At 40.3% G+C, this 19,746-nt stretch overlaps 1 protein-coding gene across 47 annotated transcripts in view; it reads right to left on the reverse strand.

Annotated features, from left to right (window-relative positions):
- RIMS1 (regulating synaptic membrane exocytosis 1) overlaps positions 1 to 19,746 on the reverse strand; it is a 596,845-nt gene that overhangs the window by 482,858 nt on the left and 94,241 nt on the right. For 45 of the 47 annotated variants that reach the window (XM_044924533.2, XM_044924534.2, XM_044924532.2 and 42 more), the window contains exon 2: positions 10,630 to 10,710. The exons of the other annotated variants lie outside the window; for them this stretch is intronic. In XM_044924533.2, the coding sequence (XP_044780468.2) occupies positions 10,630 to 10,710 (81 nt within the window). The remainder of the gene's footprint in view (positions 1 to 10,629; positions 10,711 to 19,746) is intronic. 47 annotated transcript variants of the gene reach the window in all.

Raw genomic sequence — 19,746 nt, forward strand, 5'->3', positions numbered from 1 at the left:
ATAATATCAGGGGCTTCCCTGATAGCTCAGTTGGTGAAGAATCTGCCTGCAATGCTGAAGACTCTGGTTTGATTCCTGGGCTGAGTAGATCCACTGGAGAAGGGATAGGCTACCTACTCCAGTATTCTTGGGCTTCCCTTGTGGCTCAACTGGTAAAGAATCTACCTGCAATGCGTGAGACCTGGGTCCAATCCCTGAGTTGGGAAGATCCCCTGGAAAAGGAAAGGGCTACCAATTCCAGTATTCTGGCCTGGAGAATTCTATGGACTGTATAGTCCATGGTGGGTGTCAAAGAGTCAGACATGATTAAGTGACTTTCACTTTCATATATACATATATACATATATATATATATATATATATATATATATAATATAAACAGAAGCAGAAGATATTAAGAAGAGATGGCAAGAATACACAGAAGAACTGTACAAAAAGATCTGCATGACCCAGATAATCACGATGGTGTGATCACCGACCTAGAGCCAGACATCCTGGAATGTGAAGTCAAGTGGGCCTTAGAAAGCATCACTACAAACAAAGCTAGTGGAGGTGATGGAATTCCAGTTGAGCTATTCCAAATACTTAAAGATGATGCTGTGAAAGTGATGCACTCAATATGCCAGCAAATTTGGAAAACTCAGCAGTGACCACAGGACTGGAAAAGGTCAGTTTTCATTCCAATCCCAAAGAAAGGCAATGCCAAAGAATGCTCAAACTACTGCACAATTACACTCATCTCACATGCTAGTAAAGTAATGCTCAAAATTCTCCAAGCCAGGCTTCAGCAATATGTGAACCGTGAACTTCCTGATGTTCAAGCTGGTTTTAGAAAAGGCAGAGGAACCAGAGACCAAATTGCCAACACCCGCTGGATCATCGAAAAAGCAAGAGAGTTCCAGAAAAACATCTATTTCTGCTTTATTGACTATGCCAAAGCCTTTGACTGTGTGGATCACAATACACTGTGGAAAATTCTGAAAGAGGTGGGAATACCAGACCACCTGACCTGCCTCTTGAGAAATCTGTATGCAGGTCAGGAAGCAACAGTCAGAATTGGACATGGAACAACAGACTGGTTCCAAATAGGAAAAGGAGTTCGTCAAGGCTGTATATTGTCATCCTGTTTATTTAACTTATATGCAGAGTACATCATGAGAAATGCTGGACTGGAAGAAACACAAGTTGGAATCAAGATTGCCAGGAGAAATATCAATAACTTCAGATGTGCAGATGACACCACCCTTATGGCAGAAAGTGAAGAGGAACTAAAAAGCCTCTTGATGAAGGTGAAAGTGGAGAGTGAAAAAGTTGGCTTAAAGCTCAACATTCAGAAAACGAAGATCATGGCATCCGGTCCCATCACTTCATGGGAAATAGATGGGGAAACAGTGGAAACAGTGTCAGACTTTATTTTTCTGGGCTCCAAGATCACTGCAGATGGTGACTGCAGCCATGAAATTAAAAGACGCTTACTCCTTGGAAGGAAAGTTATGACCAACCTAGATAGCATATTGAAAAGCAGAGACATTACTTTGCCAACAAAGGTCCGTCTAGTCAAGGCTATGGTGTTTCCTGTGGTCATGTATGGATGTGAGAGTTGGACTGTGAAGAAAGCTGAGAGCCAAAGAATTGATGCTTTTGAACTGTGGTGTTGGAGAAGACTCTTGAGAGTCCCTTGGACTGCAAGGAGATCCAACCAGTCCATTCTGAAGGAGATCAGCCCTGGGATTTCTTTGGAAGGAATGATGCTAAAGCTGAAACTCCAGTACTTTGGCCACCTCATGCGAAGAGTTGACTCATTGGAAAAGACTCTGATGCTGGGAGGGATTGGGGACAGGAGGAGAAGGGGACGACAGAGGATGAGATGGCTGGATGACATCACTGACTCGATGGACGTGAGTCTGACTGAACTCCGGGAGTTGGTGATGGACAGGGAGACCTGGCATGCTGCGATTCATGGGGTCACAAAGAGTCGGACATGACTGAGCGAGTGATCTGATATGATCTGATAAACAATAAAGACAAATAATCCAATAAAAAATAGACAAAATATTTGATCTATATTTTTCCAAAGAAAGGATACAAATAGCCAATGGGCAGGTGGCAAGATGTTAAATATCATTATTGATTAGGGAAACACAAATCAAAACCACAATAAGATAACCATCCATACACATCACACTTGCAAAGATGGCTATAACTAAAAAGACCAACAATAACAAGTGTTGACAAGGATGTAGAGAAATTGGAACCCTCTTATATTGCTGGTAGAAATGTAACATACTGCAGCTATTTTCAAACACAGCTTGACAATTCTTAAAAAATGTAAACATATAGTTGCCAAATGACCCAGAAATTTCAGTCCTAGGTTTATACTTATGAGAAGTAAGGACATATGTCTATGCAAAAACCTGTACATAAATGTTAAGGGTCACTTTATACAGCATAAAAAATTGGAAACAATTCAAATACAGACACAAGAGTTGTGCATATGTTCCACTGTACAAGCGGTATAATGCAATACTATATGGCAATAAAAGAAATGAAGTACTGATAAATGCTATAATATGAATGAATCTTGAAATATGCTAAGTTAAACCAAGTTTAAAAAATGAGAGCATAATAATCACACATTATGTGATTTGATTTATACTAAATATCCAGAATAGGTGAATCCATAGAGATGGAAAATAGATTAGTGGCTTCTAGAAGCTCAGTTTTGAGGGGAATAGGGATGATTCTAATGAATATTATGTTTCTTTTTGGAATAATCCAGCATTGTTTCAAAATTGCATAGTGGAGACAGTTGCACAATTTTGTAAAAACTGCTAACTTTTTTGCACTCATTTCACATGCTAGCAAAGTAATGCTCAAAATCCTTCAAGCTGGGCTTCAACAGTATGTGAACTGAGAACTTCTAGATATACAAGCTGGATTTACAAAAGGCAGAGGAACCAGAAACCAAATTGCCAATATCCATTGGATCACAGAAAAAGCTAGAGAATTCCAGAAAAACATCTACTTCTGCTTCATTGACTACTCTAAAGCTTTTGACTGTGAAGACCATAACAAGCTATGGAAAATTCTTAAAGAGATGGGAATACCAGACTACCTTACCTGCCTCCTGAGAAATCTGTATGCAGGTCAAGAAGCAAACAGAACTGGACATGGAACAGTGGACTGGTTCTGAATTGGGAAAGGAGTACATCAAGGCTGTATACTGTCACTGTGCTTATTTAACTTATATGCAAAGTACATCATGCAAAATGCTGAGCTGGATGAAGGACAAGCTGGAATCAAGACTGCAGGGAGAAATATCAGTAGTCCCAGATATGCAGATGACATCACTCTTATGAAAGAAAATGAAAATGAAGAGAAACTTAAGAGCTTCTTGAACATGAAAGAGGAGAGTGAAAAATCTGGCTTAAAACTCAATGTTATAAAAATGCAGATCATTGCATCTGGTCTTATTGCTACATGGCAAATAGAAATGGGAACAATGGAAACAGTGTGAGACTTTATTTTCTTGGGCTCCCAAATCACTGCAGATGGTGACTGCAGCCATGAAATTAAAAGACACTTGTTCCTTAGAAGAAAAGCAGTGACAAACCTAGACAGCATATTGAGAAGCAAAGACATTTCTTTGCCAACAAAAGTCCACATAGCAAACGCTATGATTGTTCCAGCACTACTCATATATGGATGTGAGAGCTGAACAATGAAAAAGGTTGAGCACCAAAAAGAATTGATGCCTTCAAACTGTGTTGCTGGAGAAGACTCTTGACAGTATCTTGGACATCAAGGAGATCAAACCAGTCCATTCTAAAGGAAATCAACCTTGAATATTCATTGGAAGGACTGATGCTGAAGCTGAAGCTCCACTACTTTGGCCACCTAATGCAAACAGCCAACTCACTGGGAAAGACCCTGATGCTGGGAAAGATTGAAGGCAGGAGGAGAAGGGGACGACAGAGGATGAGATCGTTAAATGGCATCACCGACTCAACGGACATGAGTCTGAGCAAACTCTGGAAGATGGTGAAGGACAGGGAAGCCTGGCGTGCTGCAATACATGGAGTCGCACAGAATTAGGCAGGACTGAGCGGCTGAACAATTGAATAATAACACTAACTTTTACCCTGTGAAAAGGTGAACTGCAAGTGTGGCATTTATTTATTTTTAAAAGCAGGCAACCACCAACAAAACAAAGGAAAACTGAAAAGACTGAGCTGAAGTATGATGGATATACCTCCCTGAATCCAAGTTATTCTTGATCATGTCACTGTCCAGAGTAATGTAAAAATTGTTTGTCTAAACATGGTTATTCTTTGGCTATATGTTCTTTTTCTAAGTTTCTACTTTCTTTTTTTTTTTTTAATTTTATTTTTAAACTTAACATAACTGTATTAGATTTGCCAAATATCAAAATGAATCCGCCACAGTCTAAGTTTCTACTTTCATACTCTAAATTTACCAGTTCTAATGTTGCCAATCATTCCAGTTTTCCCAGGGCTGAAGGGGTTCCCAAGACATGAGACTTTCAGCACTATAACATGGAAAATTCCAGGAAAACTGAGCGCAGTTTGTTCTTGCCTGATTTTGTATTATTTACTTAATTCCTCTTCTCTTTAATTCCTATCATGTTCTCCATCCTGCTTTTCCCTTTTTTTTTAACCTCAAGTGTTTTAATAATGAAGTTACTCCTAAAATTCACATTTTAGAGATATAAAATTAATCTTATAGACATCATACTCTGTAAAACAACTTTGAAATTAAATTTATCTGAATCACCTTGCCATACATTTGAAAATAACACATTATTGTGTGTGTGTGTGTGTGTGTGTGTGTGTGTAGATATATATATATCTCACTATGTTCAGATTCTTTTCCCTTACAGGTTATTAAAAAATACTGAGTATAGTTCTAAGTGCTACTTCACTTGTGTTCATAGTTTTATTATAAAATAATTGCTCACAAATTAATATAACTCATGTGAGTCTCTCCTGAATTTGGGGTATGAATAGCCAACTGCCTTCTGGATGTTTCAGTCAGAGATTTCTTTGGCCACTAATACATATATTTAAGGGGGCTTCTCTGATAGCTCAGTTGGTAAAGAATCTGCCTGCAGTGCAGGAGACCTGAGTTAGACTCCTGAGTCAGAAAGATTTGCTGGAGAAGGGCTAGGTTACCCAGTCCAGTATTCTTGGGCTTTCCTCGTGGCTTAGCTGGTAAAGAATCTGCATGAAATCTGGTAGACCTGAGTTGGGAAGATGCCCTGGAAAAGGGAAAGGCTACCCACTCCAATATTCTGGCCTGGAAAATTACATGGGGTCCATGGGGTCACAAAGAGTTGGACACAACTGAGCGACTTTCAACTTTCACATACATCTAAAGCTAAATCTAAACTTGTTTTAGTGCCTAAATTAACTCTTCTTGCTATGATCACATCCACCTACTCTCTTGAGATAAAGTGAATTATTTCCTCTTCACTTGACTCTATTATCAGAGCTAATGAATCACTGTGCTCTTATTATACCACCTGGGAAACATTCTCAAATCTGCCCTATCACTGCCTCGCTTGCCTAGACCTGCTTCCATCCACAGCTGGAACTGATTGGTAGACTGAAGGATTTGTCAGCCTTCTAAAATCCATGATCACTTTGAAAAACTCAAAAACCTCATAATGTTAGGTTAACTTTCAAAATACTGTATTAAAACTAAACCAAAGACAACACCAAGTGTGTAGTCTATCCTTTCCAAGTTAGACCAACAACCTCCTCCTTCCTTGGGGCCTCCCTGGTGGCTCAGACGGTAAAGCATCTGCCTGCAGTGTGGGAGGGAGAAGGCAATGGCAACCCACTCCAGTACTCTTGCCTGGAAAATCCCATGGACCAAGGAGCCTGGTAGGCTGCAGTCATGGGGTTGCTAGGAGTCGGACACAACTGAGCGACTTCACTTTCACTCTTCACTTTCATACACTGGAGAAGGAAATGGCAACCCACTCCAGTGTTCTTGCCTGGAGGATCCCAGGGATGGGGGAGCCTGGTGGGCTGCCGTCTATGGGGTCGCACAGAGTCAGACACAATGCTAAGAGCGACTTAGCAGCAGCAATGTGGGAGAGCCGGGTTCGATCCCTGGATTGGGAAGATCCCCTGGAGAAGGAAATGGCAACCTACTCCAGTACTCTTGCCTGGAAAATTCCATGGACTGAGGAGCCAGGTAGGCTACAGTCCATGGGGTCAAAAAGAGTCGGACATGACTGAACGACTTCACTTTCACTTTCCTCTTCCTTAAAGACACTGGTTTGGCACCTCCTGAAGTTTTTATAAATCTCTCCACCACACCCAAACACATTCACCCCACCCTCCCACACATGCACTCTCACTCACACAAATACACAACACACAGATACACACACTTGCACACTCTCAGGCTCCAGCAATGAGTACATGTTTCAAATCACCACCCACAACCTGATGTTTTGGGGCAGTAGTTAATCACTTCCTTCTTCTGGAGACTGTTCTAAATTCAGCTCTGAAAGTTCTTGTCTGATCTCATCAACCCCACAGAGAATAGGCCATTTTCTCTTTTATAGACATACTTCTAATCTTGCAGTTATCATGTAGTAATAGTTAATTGGATTATATAACTGCTGCCCCCAACTTGAGAGGGCTTTATCTATGCATCTCATACCTGAAGAATAGCAGCTATCAGACTCAATCTGTTCAACTCCACTAATGTTTTTGATCAACATTTAGAAAACTAAGATCATGGCATCTGGTATGGCAAAATAGATGGGGAAACAGTGAGAGACTTTATTTTGGGGGGCTCCAAAATCACTGCAGATGGTAACTACAGCCAAAAAATTAAAAGACACCTGCTCCTTGGAAGAAAAGCTATGATCAACCTAGACAGCATATTAAAAAGCAGAGACATTACTTTGCCAACAAAGGTCCATCTGGTCAAAGCTATGGTTTTTCCAGGAGTCATGTATGGATGTGAGAGTTGGACTATAAAGAAAGCTGAGTGCTGAAGAATTGATGCTTTTGAACTGTGGTGTTGGAGAAGACTCTTGAGAGTCCCTTGGACTGCAAGGAGATCCAACCTGTCCATCCTAAAAGAAATCAGTCCTGAATATTCATTGGAAGGACTTGTGCTGAAGCTGAAACTCCAATATTTTGGCCATCTGATGGGAAGAACTGACTCATTGGAAAAGATCCTAATGCTGGGAAATATTGAAGGCAGGAGGAGAAGGGGACAGCAGAGGATGAGATGGTTGGATGGCATCACCGACTCGATGGACATGAGTTTGAGTAAACTCCAGGAGTTGATGATAGACAGGGAAGCTTGGCGTGCTGCAGTCCATGGGGTCACGAAGAGTTGGACACGACTGAATGATTGAACTGAACTGAACTTTGATTAAGTGATGACAACTTAAGCAGCATGCTTAAAATATGACCAAGTGACATTTTAATAATAACTGAAAAAAGAATCTTCAGATCATTTACATACATGATTATCAAAATACAAATTATATTGACATGTGCAGCCATTGACCTAACTTGTAAAACAGATGGCACTGAGTGACCTGAATACAGTGACTCTACCACAGATTCACATGGTAATAATCTCTCTCTCTTTTCCTGCTCCCCATGCAAAATCACCATCTCTTCCTCCTGACTATTTTTTTTCCCGTTACATCTATACAAATAAAGTATTTCCACTCACTCAGATATTTAAAGTGCTATAACAAATGCCACCAATGACCCCAGGGGCCCAAAATTTTTTAGTCTCTTGAATTATTATTATTAGCATTTTTTGGCAGCATTTGCTACTCTGGGGCACCCTCCATGACTCCTCCCACTTGGCTTCTGGTTCTCCTACCTCTTTGACCATTATTTCTCAGTTGAGTCAGGGGAGCCTTTTCTTTTACCCACTCCTTAAAGACTGGTTTTACCCAGGCACTCTGTTACTTTTTCTAACTCTGTACCCTTTGGTGATGTCATCTACTTCCCCAGCTGAGTGCTTTGGGTTCATACACCCAATTCATTCTTGAACATATACTCCTGGATAATGCACAGGTGCCCCAAATCATCCTATCAGGATCTGAACTCCTCACTGCCCACCTACTGGTTGGCCTGGTTTACTTCTTTATTTCCCCACATCAGCTGCTGGTCCTCAATCACCCAAGCAACTGATACAACCGCCCCCCTAAACTCTTTCCTTACAAACCATATTCAATTGGCAACTAAGCACTGCCCATTTGCCTTCTTACTGAGCTCTTAAAATGTTTCCTTCCCACACCCTCTGCTACTTCTGTAGGTCAAGACCTCATCCTTCTCTGGACAGTTGCAATAGTCTCTTAATTGATCTGCTTGTCTCCAGTTTTGCCCACATCCTATTCATATGCCATTATTCTTACTTCTGCTAAAGTAAGTTATACATATTTTATACACACACACACATACATACACATAATGAGAATCTGATGAATTAAAATCCATCAGTGCATGCTCAAAACTAAATGTAGTGTTTATTAAATTTTATTTTGATCCAGTTATCATTTACAGAAATCTAAGCTCATCCTACAATAGTAACCCAGGATGCCATCTTATATTTTCTGTTCCATTCAAAATTTAAACATAACTTCCACACTAAAAAACTAGCTTTTATTGATCGTCAGCCCCACTGATAGGTTGTAATGCACATATTTAAAAACACTGGCCTACAGGCTAAAGCCCATCCTTAGTGTCCTCCCCACCCCCCAAATTACTGTCATTCTTTTCATAGCAGCCTAGAAAGGGGCTTATATGGAAATGGAGAGCTCAATTTATGAACACCACTCTCTAGAGAGAATCAATAGAAATGAGGAATGGACTACAAACTTTAAATTCTTCAAGTCACCTAAAGAGAGGTCCATTGTAATTAGTTAAGCGTGGAGTGAAGAACAGGATTATCAGAAAGGAGAACCCAAAAGCCACTCTAATTCACTTTATTCAGAGAGGCAGCCAGGAAGGTTCTACTAGGTTCACGGTAAGTTACAACAGCTTTCCACTTCTAGGAGTCCATGGAAAGCAGAAACAAAATAAGAAAAGATAATTAATGTCTCTTTGGCAAGGATGTCAATTGCTGCTTCTTATCTGATAATTCCAATTTAGGTGGACACTGGAATAAGTGGTACAAATAAAAATGGAACCTCAATATATGAAATATAACACATCTTAAAATTCATGTTAATTCCTCAAAGAACTTTCCCCAAAGTTGATTGTTTTCTAATGCCTGGAATATATGATGGAAAATGGGGATTGTAAGTTTTCCATGAATTTTCAAAAAAAGTTCCACCATCAAGAAAATGGATTTATGGCTAGAACATGTATAGAACAAAATGGCAACATCATTAAAAGCAGTTCTTCCAACTTAAAACTTTTTTTCAGTGCAATTATAAACCATTTTTACTACAGTTAGGTGAAAATTATTTGTGTTCCTTGAGAAGTACTGATCAACTGTGGAAGATGATATTCAAATACACATAGATAAAATCTATAACCCATTTATGGAGCCTCTTGAAATTTATTTACCCAAATTTTATATCTCAAGTTATAAATAATTTTGTATTTGTGACTGTGTATATGCAAAATATAAGCATTTAAACATTTCATTTACTTTTAGTTTTGCCAATGGGAATAAAAACTTGACACAGCAAAAGAATTACAAAAATTTACTTTTCTTTTCATAGCCTTTTGACAATCTTATTACTTTATTTTGGTTTTACTTCAAAAAATTGTCAGATAGCTAAGGAAACCTATAGAAAAATCACTCCTAAGACACATTTCTTCAATGGCTTTTGCAAAAATAACTTGGAAGGAGGCATTTCCCTGGGAGTAACTACTTGGCTGTATTGGTTATGCTAACAGTATTACCACTGCTGAGACATTTTAAGGAAATGTTTAATTTTTCTTACCAGGAGCATAATTTTATTCAGAAGATTGAATAGATTTTGCTGCTCTGCAGGATTTTAAAGCTCTTTACATTTCACCTTACAGAAATCCACATTTGCAACACAGAGTTCACTCATTTAGTTTCTCCTCTAATTCCCTTTGGTGGGCCATTTAATCCTTCATGAATATCCACACTTGGGGTTACAATAATAAAAATAAACTGAAGGTCCATCCCTCTTTCAGACTGTCCCTGACCTTTACCTGACACAGTGCGAGGGTGGTTATGAACGAGCCATGCACTTCCCTTCTTCACAATTAGGAAAGCATCCCCGCTCTGCAGCTTTGCATTACTTTCTCGAAAAGGGTCTCAGGCTCGAATCCACGTACTTTCTAAATCCGAAAGGCACAGAGTTTCTGATACCACAGAGTTCCCCAATACATGTCTCTTTCCTATAATTAGCTTCATGCTTTCCATATGGCATTAGAAACAGCACTTAATGAAGATGCTTGAAACACAGAGCTCAGTTTCCAGATCATTTTATCTAATTCAGTAGCAGTCTTTTACCCCCAGACACCCCAGAGCAGCCAGAGTTTGCACTCCCACATGCAATGTGAATTAATACATCTGGAACCAGAGATCTGTGTTAGAGACGACATTTTCAGTCAATAAAACCAATGCCATACTCACGGTGGAGGCTGGTGGGGCTGGTGTTCAACATTTCTTGGGGCTTTGCAGGCAGCAGGCTTCACCATGTCCCTGACCACACACCTGGGGCGCATGATAGACAGCACAACGCACTATTAATTATAAAACGGGGAGAAACATCTGGAAATTAAACACGGTACTGAAAACAAGTTTAAGGGAACTGTCTGCAAGCCCCTAAGTATTAACCTGGAGACCCTGAGAAGCCCTGGGAGTTAGGAACCTTCAGCTCATGCTTCCAAGAGCTCAATTACACCCAGATGAACTCCATACTGGTGCTGGCCTCAGTATTGGATTTCCTGTTTAGTACCAATAAAATGATCCTCATTAGGCTTCCCCATAGAAGCAAAGCTGCTGAAAACTTTGGCTTCACCCTATGGAGACATCTGAAAGCGTAAACATAGGAGCAGCTGTTGTGCTGATATGTTAAAAACAGGCAGGACTTTCTGTGGCTTTGGCTATCTTACTGTAAGACATGGACTTTTGTTTCATGCCCTTCATCACCACATAGATCTTTCCCTTTATGCAAAAAAATAAAAATAAAAAATAAAAAAATAAAACAGAGATCTGAGATGTTTCAGGACATCCCCCATGTTCTAAATTCATTCAAGCTAAGAAAGGAGGAAGAGTCAGAGGGAAATGTGCATATATAAAGCGTGTGTGTCTCCATAAGTATGCAAAATAAATATGCAAGATGCCTGCACAGTGTGAAAATAGGCAGCAGAAGGTCTTTGGGTCTTAAGTTGTCCATCACAGAATAAATAAATGCAGAGGATGGGTCACAGCTGCAAAGGGCAGCAGGTGGAGATGCTCTTCACCTGATGTCAACAGGACTTAATGGAGCACTGGAGAGAGTCACAGCATAAGCCAGAAAACATAGCCCTCTGAGGCTGTCCTTGGATGGCTCAGATATCCCTCCACCTCAGAAGCCTTGAACAAACCTTGGTTTGAATAGGGAAGCCCTGTTTAGAAAGTTGAGACCCTGATTCTTAGACTCTGCTAAATGGAAAAACCACACAGGACTTGGGATTCTCAAGCATGAACCTGGTTCTTAACTTTGACAGTGGTTTGGACTGCACTTGGAGATTTGACTACCTGTAAGGCCAGTCATGCTATTCAAGGGGTGACTCAGTGGTGAGGTAGTGGCAGATAAACTGTTTTTCCAGAGCTAAAAGCTGCATGGCAAAGTTCTCCACTTCTGAAAGAAATGATACAGGCAAACGTGGACACTGCACAGAAACGTGCGTGCACACACAAACACACACACACACAGCTAAGTCCAAACAGGATCAAGTAAGACTTAGAAATCAATATATAATGTGACAAGAAAAGAAAACAGTGCCATTTCAAAGCCACCCCTCCTGGGCTCCAAGGAAAGAAATGTGATAACTGTCTAGAGTGAATGCTAAACTCTTAATGGACTGGTCACCAGTCATTGGAGGAGAAGGACACTGGCAGGAAGGTTCAGAGAACATTCAAGAAGGCAGTTGCCAAGGAGAAGTAATAGCCTGGGGTATTACTGAGCTATGAAACAGTAATATAACTTACTCAAGTACAGCGCACAGGAAGTTACATTTCACTGCACTGGGAAATCTTTAGCAATTCTCACTCAACTAAAAATAGCCCACATGGCATGCTGAATTTTTACACGCATTGGTTTGTGAAAATATCGGAAATATCACCAACTTTGGAGAAAATCTTGAAGAATTATATGTAGAGAAACCATATGCAACCTTCTGTCTTAGTTCATTTCCTTTTTTCTTTTTTTTTTTCCTCCTGAAAATTCAGGTATTTAGGCAAAGTTTTGGGAAGAAAAGAAATCTGCCACTCAGAGTTTTCCTTCAATATGTTTTTAAATAACTCTTCTCCAATAAAAGTGGATTATTAGCCAGCATGAAAGACCATGTCTGTGTAAGAAAATTCTCATTTAATCTTAAGAATTGAGTGGTTTTGACTTAAACCTATAGTAACTGGCATATTTCATCGGTCTGCCTATGGTATAGAATCTTTTTTATTTATTTATTTTTATTTTATTTATTATATTTTTATTGTATTATTGGAGGCTAATTACTTTACAATATTGTAGTGGTTTTGCCATACATTGACATGAATCAGCCATGGCTGTACATCTGTCCCCCATCCTGAACCCCCCTCCCACCTCCCTCCCACCGACCATCCCATCCCTCAGGGTCATCCCAGTACATCAGCCCTGAGCACCCTGTCTCATGCATCGAACCTGGACTGATGATCTACTGCACATATGATAATATACATGTTTCAATGCTATTCTCTCAGATCATCCCACCCTTGCCTTCTCCCACAAAATCCAAAAGACTGCTCTATACATCTGTGTCTCTTTTGCTGTCTCGCATACAGGGTTATCATTACCATCTTTCTAAATTCCATATATATGCATTAGTATACTATATTGGTGTTTTTCTTTCTGACTTACTTCACTCTGTATAATAGGCTCCAGTTTTCATCCACCTCATTAGAACTGACTCAAATGTATTACTTTTAATGACTGAGTAATATTCCATTGTGTAAATGTACCAGAGCTTTCTTATCCATTCATCTGCTGATGGACATCTAGGTTGCTTCCATGTCCTGGCTATTATAAACAGTGCTGCAATGAACATTGGGGTACACGTGTCTCTTTCAATTCTGGTGTCCTCAGTGTGTATGCCCAGCAACGGGATTGCTGAGTTATATGGCAGTTCTATTTCCAGTTTTTTAAGGAATCTCCACACTGTTCTCCATGGGGGCTGTACTAGTTTGCATTCCCACCAACAGTGTAAGAGGGTTCCCTTTTCTCCACACCCTCTCCAGCATTTATTGTTTGTAGACTTTTGGATCGCAGCCATTCTGACCGGCATGAGATGGTACCTCACTGTGGTTTTGATTTGCATTTCTCTGATAATGAGTGATGTTGAGCATCTTTTCATGTGTTTGTTAGACATCGGTATGTCTTCTTTGGAGAAATGTCTGTTTAGTTTTTTGGCCCATAAAAACCTCATTTGAATTTCTAAAATTTAAAGCTCTTTTTGGATAATGAGAATAAACACATCAATACTCAAAAACAATGTTGCTAGAATTTAAATGTATTTAATTTAAAATATACTAACTTAATTAATATACTTTATTTAAAACAAAATAAGAAAAAAACTAATTTTTCATACTAACTTATATCCTGATCTCAGGTTTAGAGTGAATCAGCTAGCTGTTGAATCTGTTCTCAGGGAGAAAGTGATCAGTTTCAGATTGCTAGTTATTCAGCCAATTTGAGGGGGCATTAAGCTATGCCAATATGTATTCCTACATTTTCTAATCTGACTTTCTAAGATGAAATTGAAATTCCAGGGAAAGAGAAGAAAAAAAAATCCCTACATTCAGAATAAGATACATAAAATAATACAACGCCCTCCTCAGATTTTTGTCAGCCTGAATGAATTAGCATTTCTTTAAAGTTATATTTGGATTGTTTTGTCTGTCCTATTGCAGTTTGAGGGATAAACCAAAGTGGTGTCGCCAGTTGTAATGTGTGGAAACTGTTCAGCCAACCACTTCCCATCCTCTCCCAGGCGTTAATCGTAACACAATAACAGGGACCCCTCATACTTAAACACCACAGTGATATATCAGCACATTGCTGTGCACTAAGGCCCTTCAGTGTGTGAGACTCTTTGCAATGAATGCTCTAGGGACCCCACCAGGCTCCTCTGTTCATGAAGATAAGAACACTGGAGTGGGTTGCCATGCCCTCCTCCAGGGGATCTTCCTGACCCAGGGATCAAACCCACATCTCCTATTTCTCCTGCATTGGCATGAGGGTACTTTACAAGTACCACCTGGGAAGCCCCAAGGGTCTTCCTTGCTGCTGCTAAGTCACTTCAGTCGTGTCCAACTCTGTGTGATCCTATAGACGGCAGCCCACCAGGCTCCCCCGTCCCTGGGATTCTCCAGGCAAGAACACTAGAGTGGGTTGCCATTTCCTTCTCCAATGCATGAAAGTGAAAAGTGAAAGTGAAGTCACTCAGTCGTGTCCGACTCCTAGAGACCCCATGGACTTCAGCCCACCAGGCCCCTCCATCCATGGGATTTTCCAGGCAAGAGTACTGGAGTAGGGTGCCATTGCCTTCTCCAAAGGGTCTTCCTTACATATGATTTACTCCATCATCCAGACACAAAGAGGCCACAGATAAGCCACAAAGCGGACTTTCCAGAAAGGCTGTGGATGGAGAGACCAGGAGTCCAAGAAGTGAGACCTCTGATTCCTGCAAAGTCTTCAGTTACTTGGGAAGGAAGGTGGACCCCTCACTACCTTGGCGGTGCTTGTGAGCACCCCTTATCACTCAAACATCACTGAAGATTTGTTCAAATGAGGCATCCTGCAAGCATCTCAGAGAAGCTCCCCAGGACTCCGCCTTCCGCGCGGTTGGGTTTTATGAATGACTGCAATCAATGCTGAACCACTGCCAACTGCCCACCCTTCCCGGCACCGTACACACAAGACAAACTCACCCTGCCACAAGCCCGCAGATGAGGCTGTGGCAAGGCTTTCATCTCCCCAAACAGGAACTAAATGTGCTTCCAGGGACTTAGAGTATGTGAATGAAACATTCTCAATGCCTTCAAAAGGCACAATTTACATAATCACTTTCTCTCTTTTGAGTTTCTATTTTGGTGCCTGCAGTCACCAGCCCCACTTTTGCCTCCCCTTTCCTGCAAAATAACTAAAAAACAAAACAAACAAAAAAAACCCTCACTGTTTTATGAAAGTTTATCTCAACTGAGCTTGATGACAAGGTCATGAGTCTAGTGACCGAGCACTGAGCTGTACCACAGATGACACCTATGCATTTCTGCTCTCCATTTTTTGTGGTTTTGGACTTGACTGGGGTTTCTCCTTCAGTGATAGAGACAAGTACACTGAACCAAGGCTAGGAGAAATGTGTCTGTGCCTACTCCCCGGGTAGGATTGTACTAGTCTGCATTTTGTCACAAGAGTTTGTTAGTTACAATGACATCATGTTGAGAAAATGAAATACTTTTCAAACATACAGTATTCTAATTTGCTGATCACCAATCAGACACAAAGAAGTAAGGGGAAAATAGGCAAGAAGAGGGCTCTGTAATCAGTTGTTTTCTTCTGAACCTTCTATTCAGCACTTGAGACCCTTCTTACATAAGACATTAGGCAAAAGTACCAAAATGTGTGCAAAAGTCTTGTCTTCACCCTGAATCTCTCTTAACTGCAGGCATCCAGTTGTTGCCCCAACACTTTTGCTTGGGTTTCCAGTAGGCTTCTTAAAATCAACACTTTCAGTCGGAATCCACCTTTTCTTAGACACCTGACCCTCCAGGGCCAGCACCGTCTTGGCTGGTTGTAAACGGTTTCTCTAGCTGTTCAGGCGAAAAGCTTTAGTCTCAAGGCCTTACTTCTCTCTTACCTGTGTCCAGTCCATCAGATTTGATTCTCCTTTCAAATATGTGCAGCCATCTGCCCATTTCTCCTCCTTCCCCTGTGGCTACCCCGATGGGGTCAACGCTACTTTTCACTGGATTTCTGATTTAGACTTCTCACTGGCTGCTGGCAGAGACCATTCGGAAAGATAAATCAATCATGACTCCTCTGCTCCAAATCCCACAATGGTGCTACAGTTTACTCACAAAAACGCAAGAGTCCTTGGAGTGTCATCTGGCCTCACATAATTCCCAATGTTCTTCTCCTACTATCTCCTCCCCAGCATCCACACCCAACTCATGCTACCCAGCTGCAGTGACCTTGCTGCTGGTTCTCAGACACACCGGGACCTTTGTACCAAAGATTCCCTCCCTGATACGTATCGGACTAACCCCTTCCCCCTTTGCAGTCTTGGCTCAAGCGTCAGTGTTTGGTGGTTCCTACCCGACTTCCCTCCCTTACTGCTACGGTCTGCCCCCACCAGACTTTCAGTGCCCTTCGCCTCATCTTGCTCTGATGGTGGTGGTGGTTTAGGTGCTAAGTCATGTCCAACTCTTGCAACCCCATGGACTGTATCCTGCCAGACTCCTCTGTCCATGGGATTCTCCAGGCAAGAATACCGGAGTGGGTTGCCATTGTAAATCTGCCTCTCCTCTTCAACCCAGATTGAAATACCAGCTGCTCAAGAGGAAGGATCTCTGTTTGGTTCACTGGCAAAGGCCCAGAGCCTAGAACAGGGCATAGTCACATAGAACATCATAGTCACCCACTACATATTTGTTAAATGAATAAGACAAAATGCTTTATATTTCCAGCTTGAGTAACTAACATTGTAAAATACAGTTATTTACAAATAGATATAGGTAATACTTTTTTGCATGATTATAGCATATTTATATAAAATATCTGCAAAATATAAATTAATGTATGACCAACAAATTTTATGATTTGTATAATCTATTATATTTGTTTTTATATGACATGACTAAGGTTCATTCTCTTTCTAAACAAGAAAAAACTGATTAATTTTGTGGAAAAGACTCTTTAGTGTCACATTGTTGCTTCAAAACAATGAGACACTATTTAACATCTAGTATCCTGCTCTTTTATCAAATAAAACTTTAAAGTAATTATATATAAGGTAATTCCTTAATAGTAAAGACAGAAAATTAATCCCCCTTTCTATTGATTTTTCTAAACAGTGTAGGAAAGTAACAAAAAACTTATGTTTATTGTCATCTATTTTGAAAATATTCAAGGATATTCAGTTAATATCCTATTCAATCTTCACAATGCTCTGCAAGGAGATCTGATTGTCCTATTTGACAGATGAAATAACTACAACTCTAAGAGATTAAATTTATTTTCCAATGATAACTGGCAAATGTTAATATTTTAAGAAGCCAAGATGTGTATCAAGTTTTGTTTGGGACCAAAGGTAATGTCTTCTCCATCATTCAACGATGCCCTCTGACATTAACTCTCAAAAGATGAATGAAAATTAATACAAATCAATCATGAAGCTACAGAGTCCAGTATCCTCAGATATGTTTCAATATAATTGATTTCATGATATAGGTATATTATTGAAACTGTTCAGATATCTCACATAGCTGAGTGTTCTTGAAACATTATTCTAGTATTCCAAGACCATATTCTCCAAATATACCAGCAGAACAACGGTGACAGCAGGTGTCAGGTTGGCTAAATTAGAAATGCAGAGTGACCTTGAGACCAGTGGGGATGTAAAACTCAAGGCGGGTCATCCTGCATATAGAGAAAAACAGCTTATATAAGAAAAAGAGTCAAGAAAGTGAAAAAAGTTTTAAAATTACTTGCAAGACAAATATAATTTGGTTGATAAAAATCTCTTCAAAAATATTTTTCAAAGGAAATCTTCAAAAGTGATCTTTTCATCTCCATTTACTACTACTGAAAGAAGAAAAGTTGAAAATATTATTTTACAAAATGAATTTTAAAAGTTGCATATTTATGTCTACTTAGCAGTGAACTGATAAGTGTGATGACTGCTACCCCTAAGATGAAGAGGAAACAGTGGCAATTCTACACCAGACAGGAAAAGTGGATGTTGAAAAGCCAGATGTACTAATCACAGATGATCAGGGTGTGTCTACCTCTGATGTACATTCAGAGAATGCTCAGAGCCTACATGAGCGTGACCTTTATTTTAAAAAAGACAATGAGGACAGGTAAGTTAGGCTCTTAATTGTAAGAAAGGGGAACCCAGCTGGCCAGTTTCCACAGTAAGTGGTGAGGGCAGTTACATCTCCCTTAACTAGGCCAGGAATTTATTCACAAAACCAGACTAAAAAGTATAGGATTCTAAAATAAAGGTGATAACAAGATATCGATTTGCTACAGAGATTAATGGGTGATTTTAAAGTTGGGAAAAGCAATTTTCTCAAAGACTGATAAGAAGGAAAATAATACATAAGAAATCAAGCCCTTGGTCTTCTGGACCATTCAAATCTGCCTGTTTATCACCTCTCATGTCTCCAGGATGCTAACAGGTTTGGTTCTATAAGGTCCTAATATTGTTTCCAACATGGCAGCAATACGCCCAATTAACCTTTTACCCAAGCTAATATTTCCTATTAACACAATCAGTTCCTGTCTCCATTTGCCATTCTTGAAGTGTTACATAGACCTATGGATTTATATCTGCTACCATTCCCCACACACCATCCTGCTGACATTTTTCTACTTATTAATCTGTGTGCATTCACCAGAAGCCACCTGCTGCCTGCAAGATAGAACATAACTTTAGAAAAAAGGAAGATTATGAGAAAATTCCTGCCACTAAACCTGCAAGGCAGAATGACTTATGTGCATTCAATAGAGGGGGAAAAAAATCTTATCTAGTCAGAGGTAAGGTATTTCCAGCCAGAAGAAACAATCCTAGAATCAAGGCAGCAGAGACACCAATGAGGCAAGGGAGGCCTAAGCCACCTTCTGGACCCTCCAAGACTAAAAGTAGGGGGTGGGGAGACTTCAATGGAAAGGCAGGAGTTTGAGGGGAAAGAGCAATGTGAAAACAGAGAGTGAGGTAAGGTAGGTTGAGAAAAGAGTCATGAGCAAGGTTTTAATTTTTTTATATCTATAGGCACAATTCCAGGTGATGAACTCCCCCCTGGCAAAGGGAGAAGTTGAATGGATGGAGAAGGGCATGACAGAGGATGAGATCCATGGATCAGGAAGATCTCCTTGTAGGAGGAAATGGCAACCTGCTCCAGCATCCCTGCTGGGATAATCCCATGGACAGAGGAGCTGGAGGGCAACAGTCCTTGGAGTCCTAAAGAGTCAGACATGACTGAGCAACTGAGTATGCATGCATACACACTGCCATTCACAGCCAGCTCCTGGGCCTTACAGCCCAGCGTGGGATCCTTACTCTGAACTGGGGCTCTGTCTCAAGCCTGGCTGAGGGTGGTCTCTCCACCTAAATGGAGGGCCACATGATTGAATGACTGAGATGAGAGAGTCTGTCGGATCAGCAGTAACACCAAGTTACAAGGAAACAGTGACACAGAGAGTCAAGTAAGTAAAACTGCCTTCATTAATCAAAAATGCAATTCAGCAAAACAAGATGAATTTTAAGAAATGTAAACCTGCTGCTG

The sequence above is a fragment of the Bubalus bubalis genome, chromosome 10 (assembly GCF_019923935.1).
Source record: "Bubalus bubalis isolate 160015118507 breed Murrah chromosome 10, NDDB_SH_1, whole genome shotgun sequence".
In the NCBI taxonomy this organism is placed as follows: domain Eukaryota; kingdom Metazoa; phylum Chordata; class Mammalia; order Artiodactyla; family Bovidae; genus Bubalus; species Bubalus bubalis.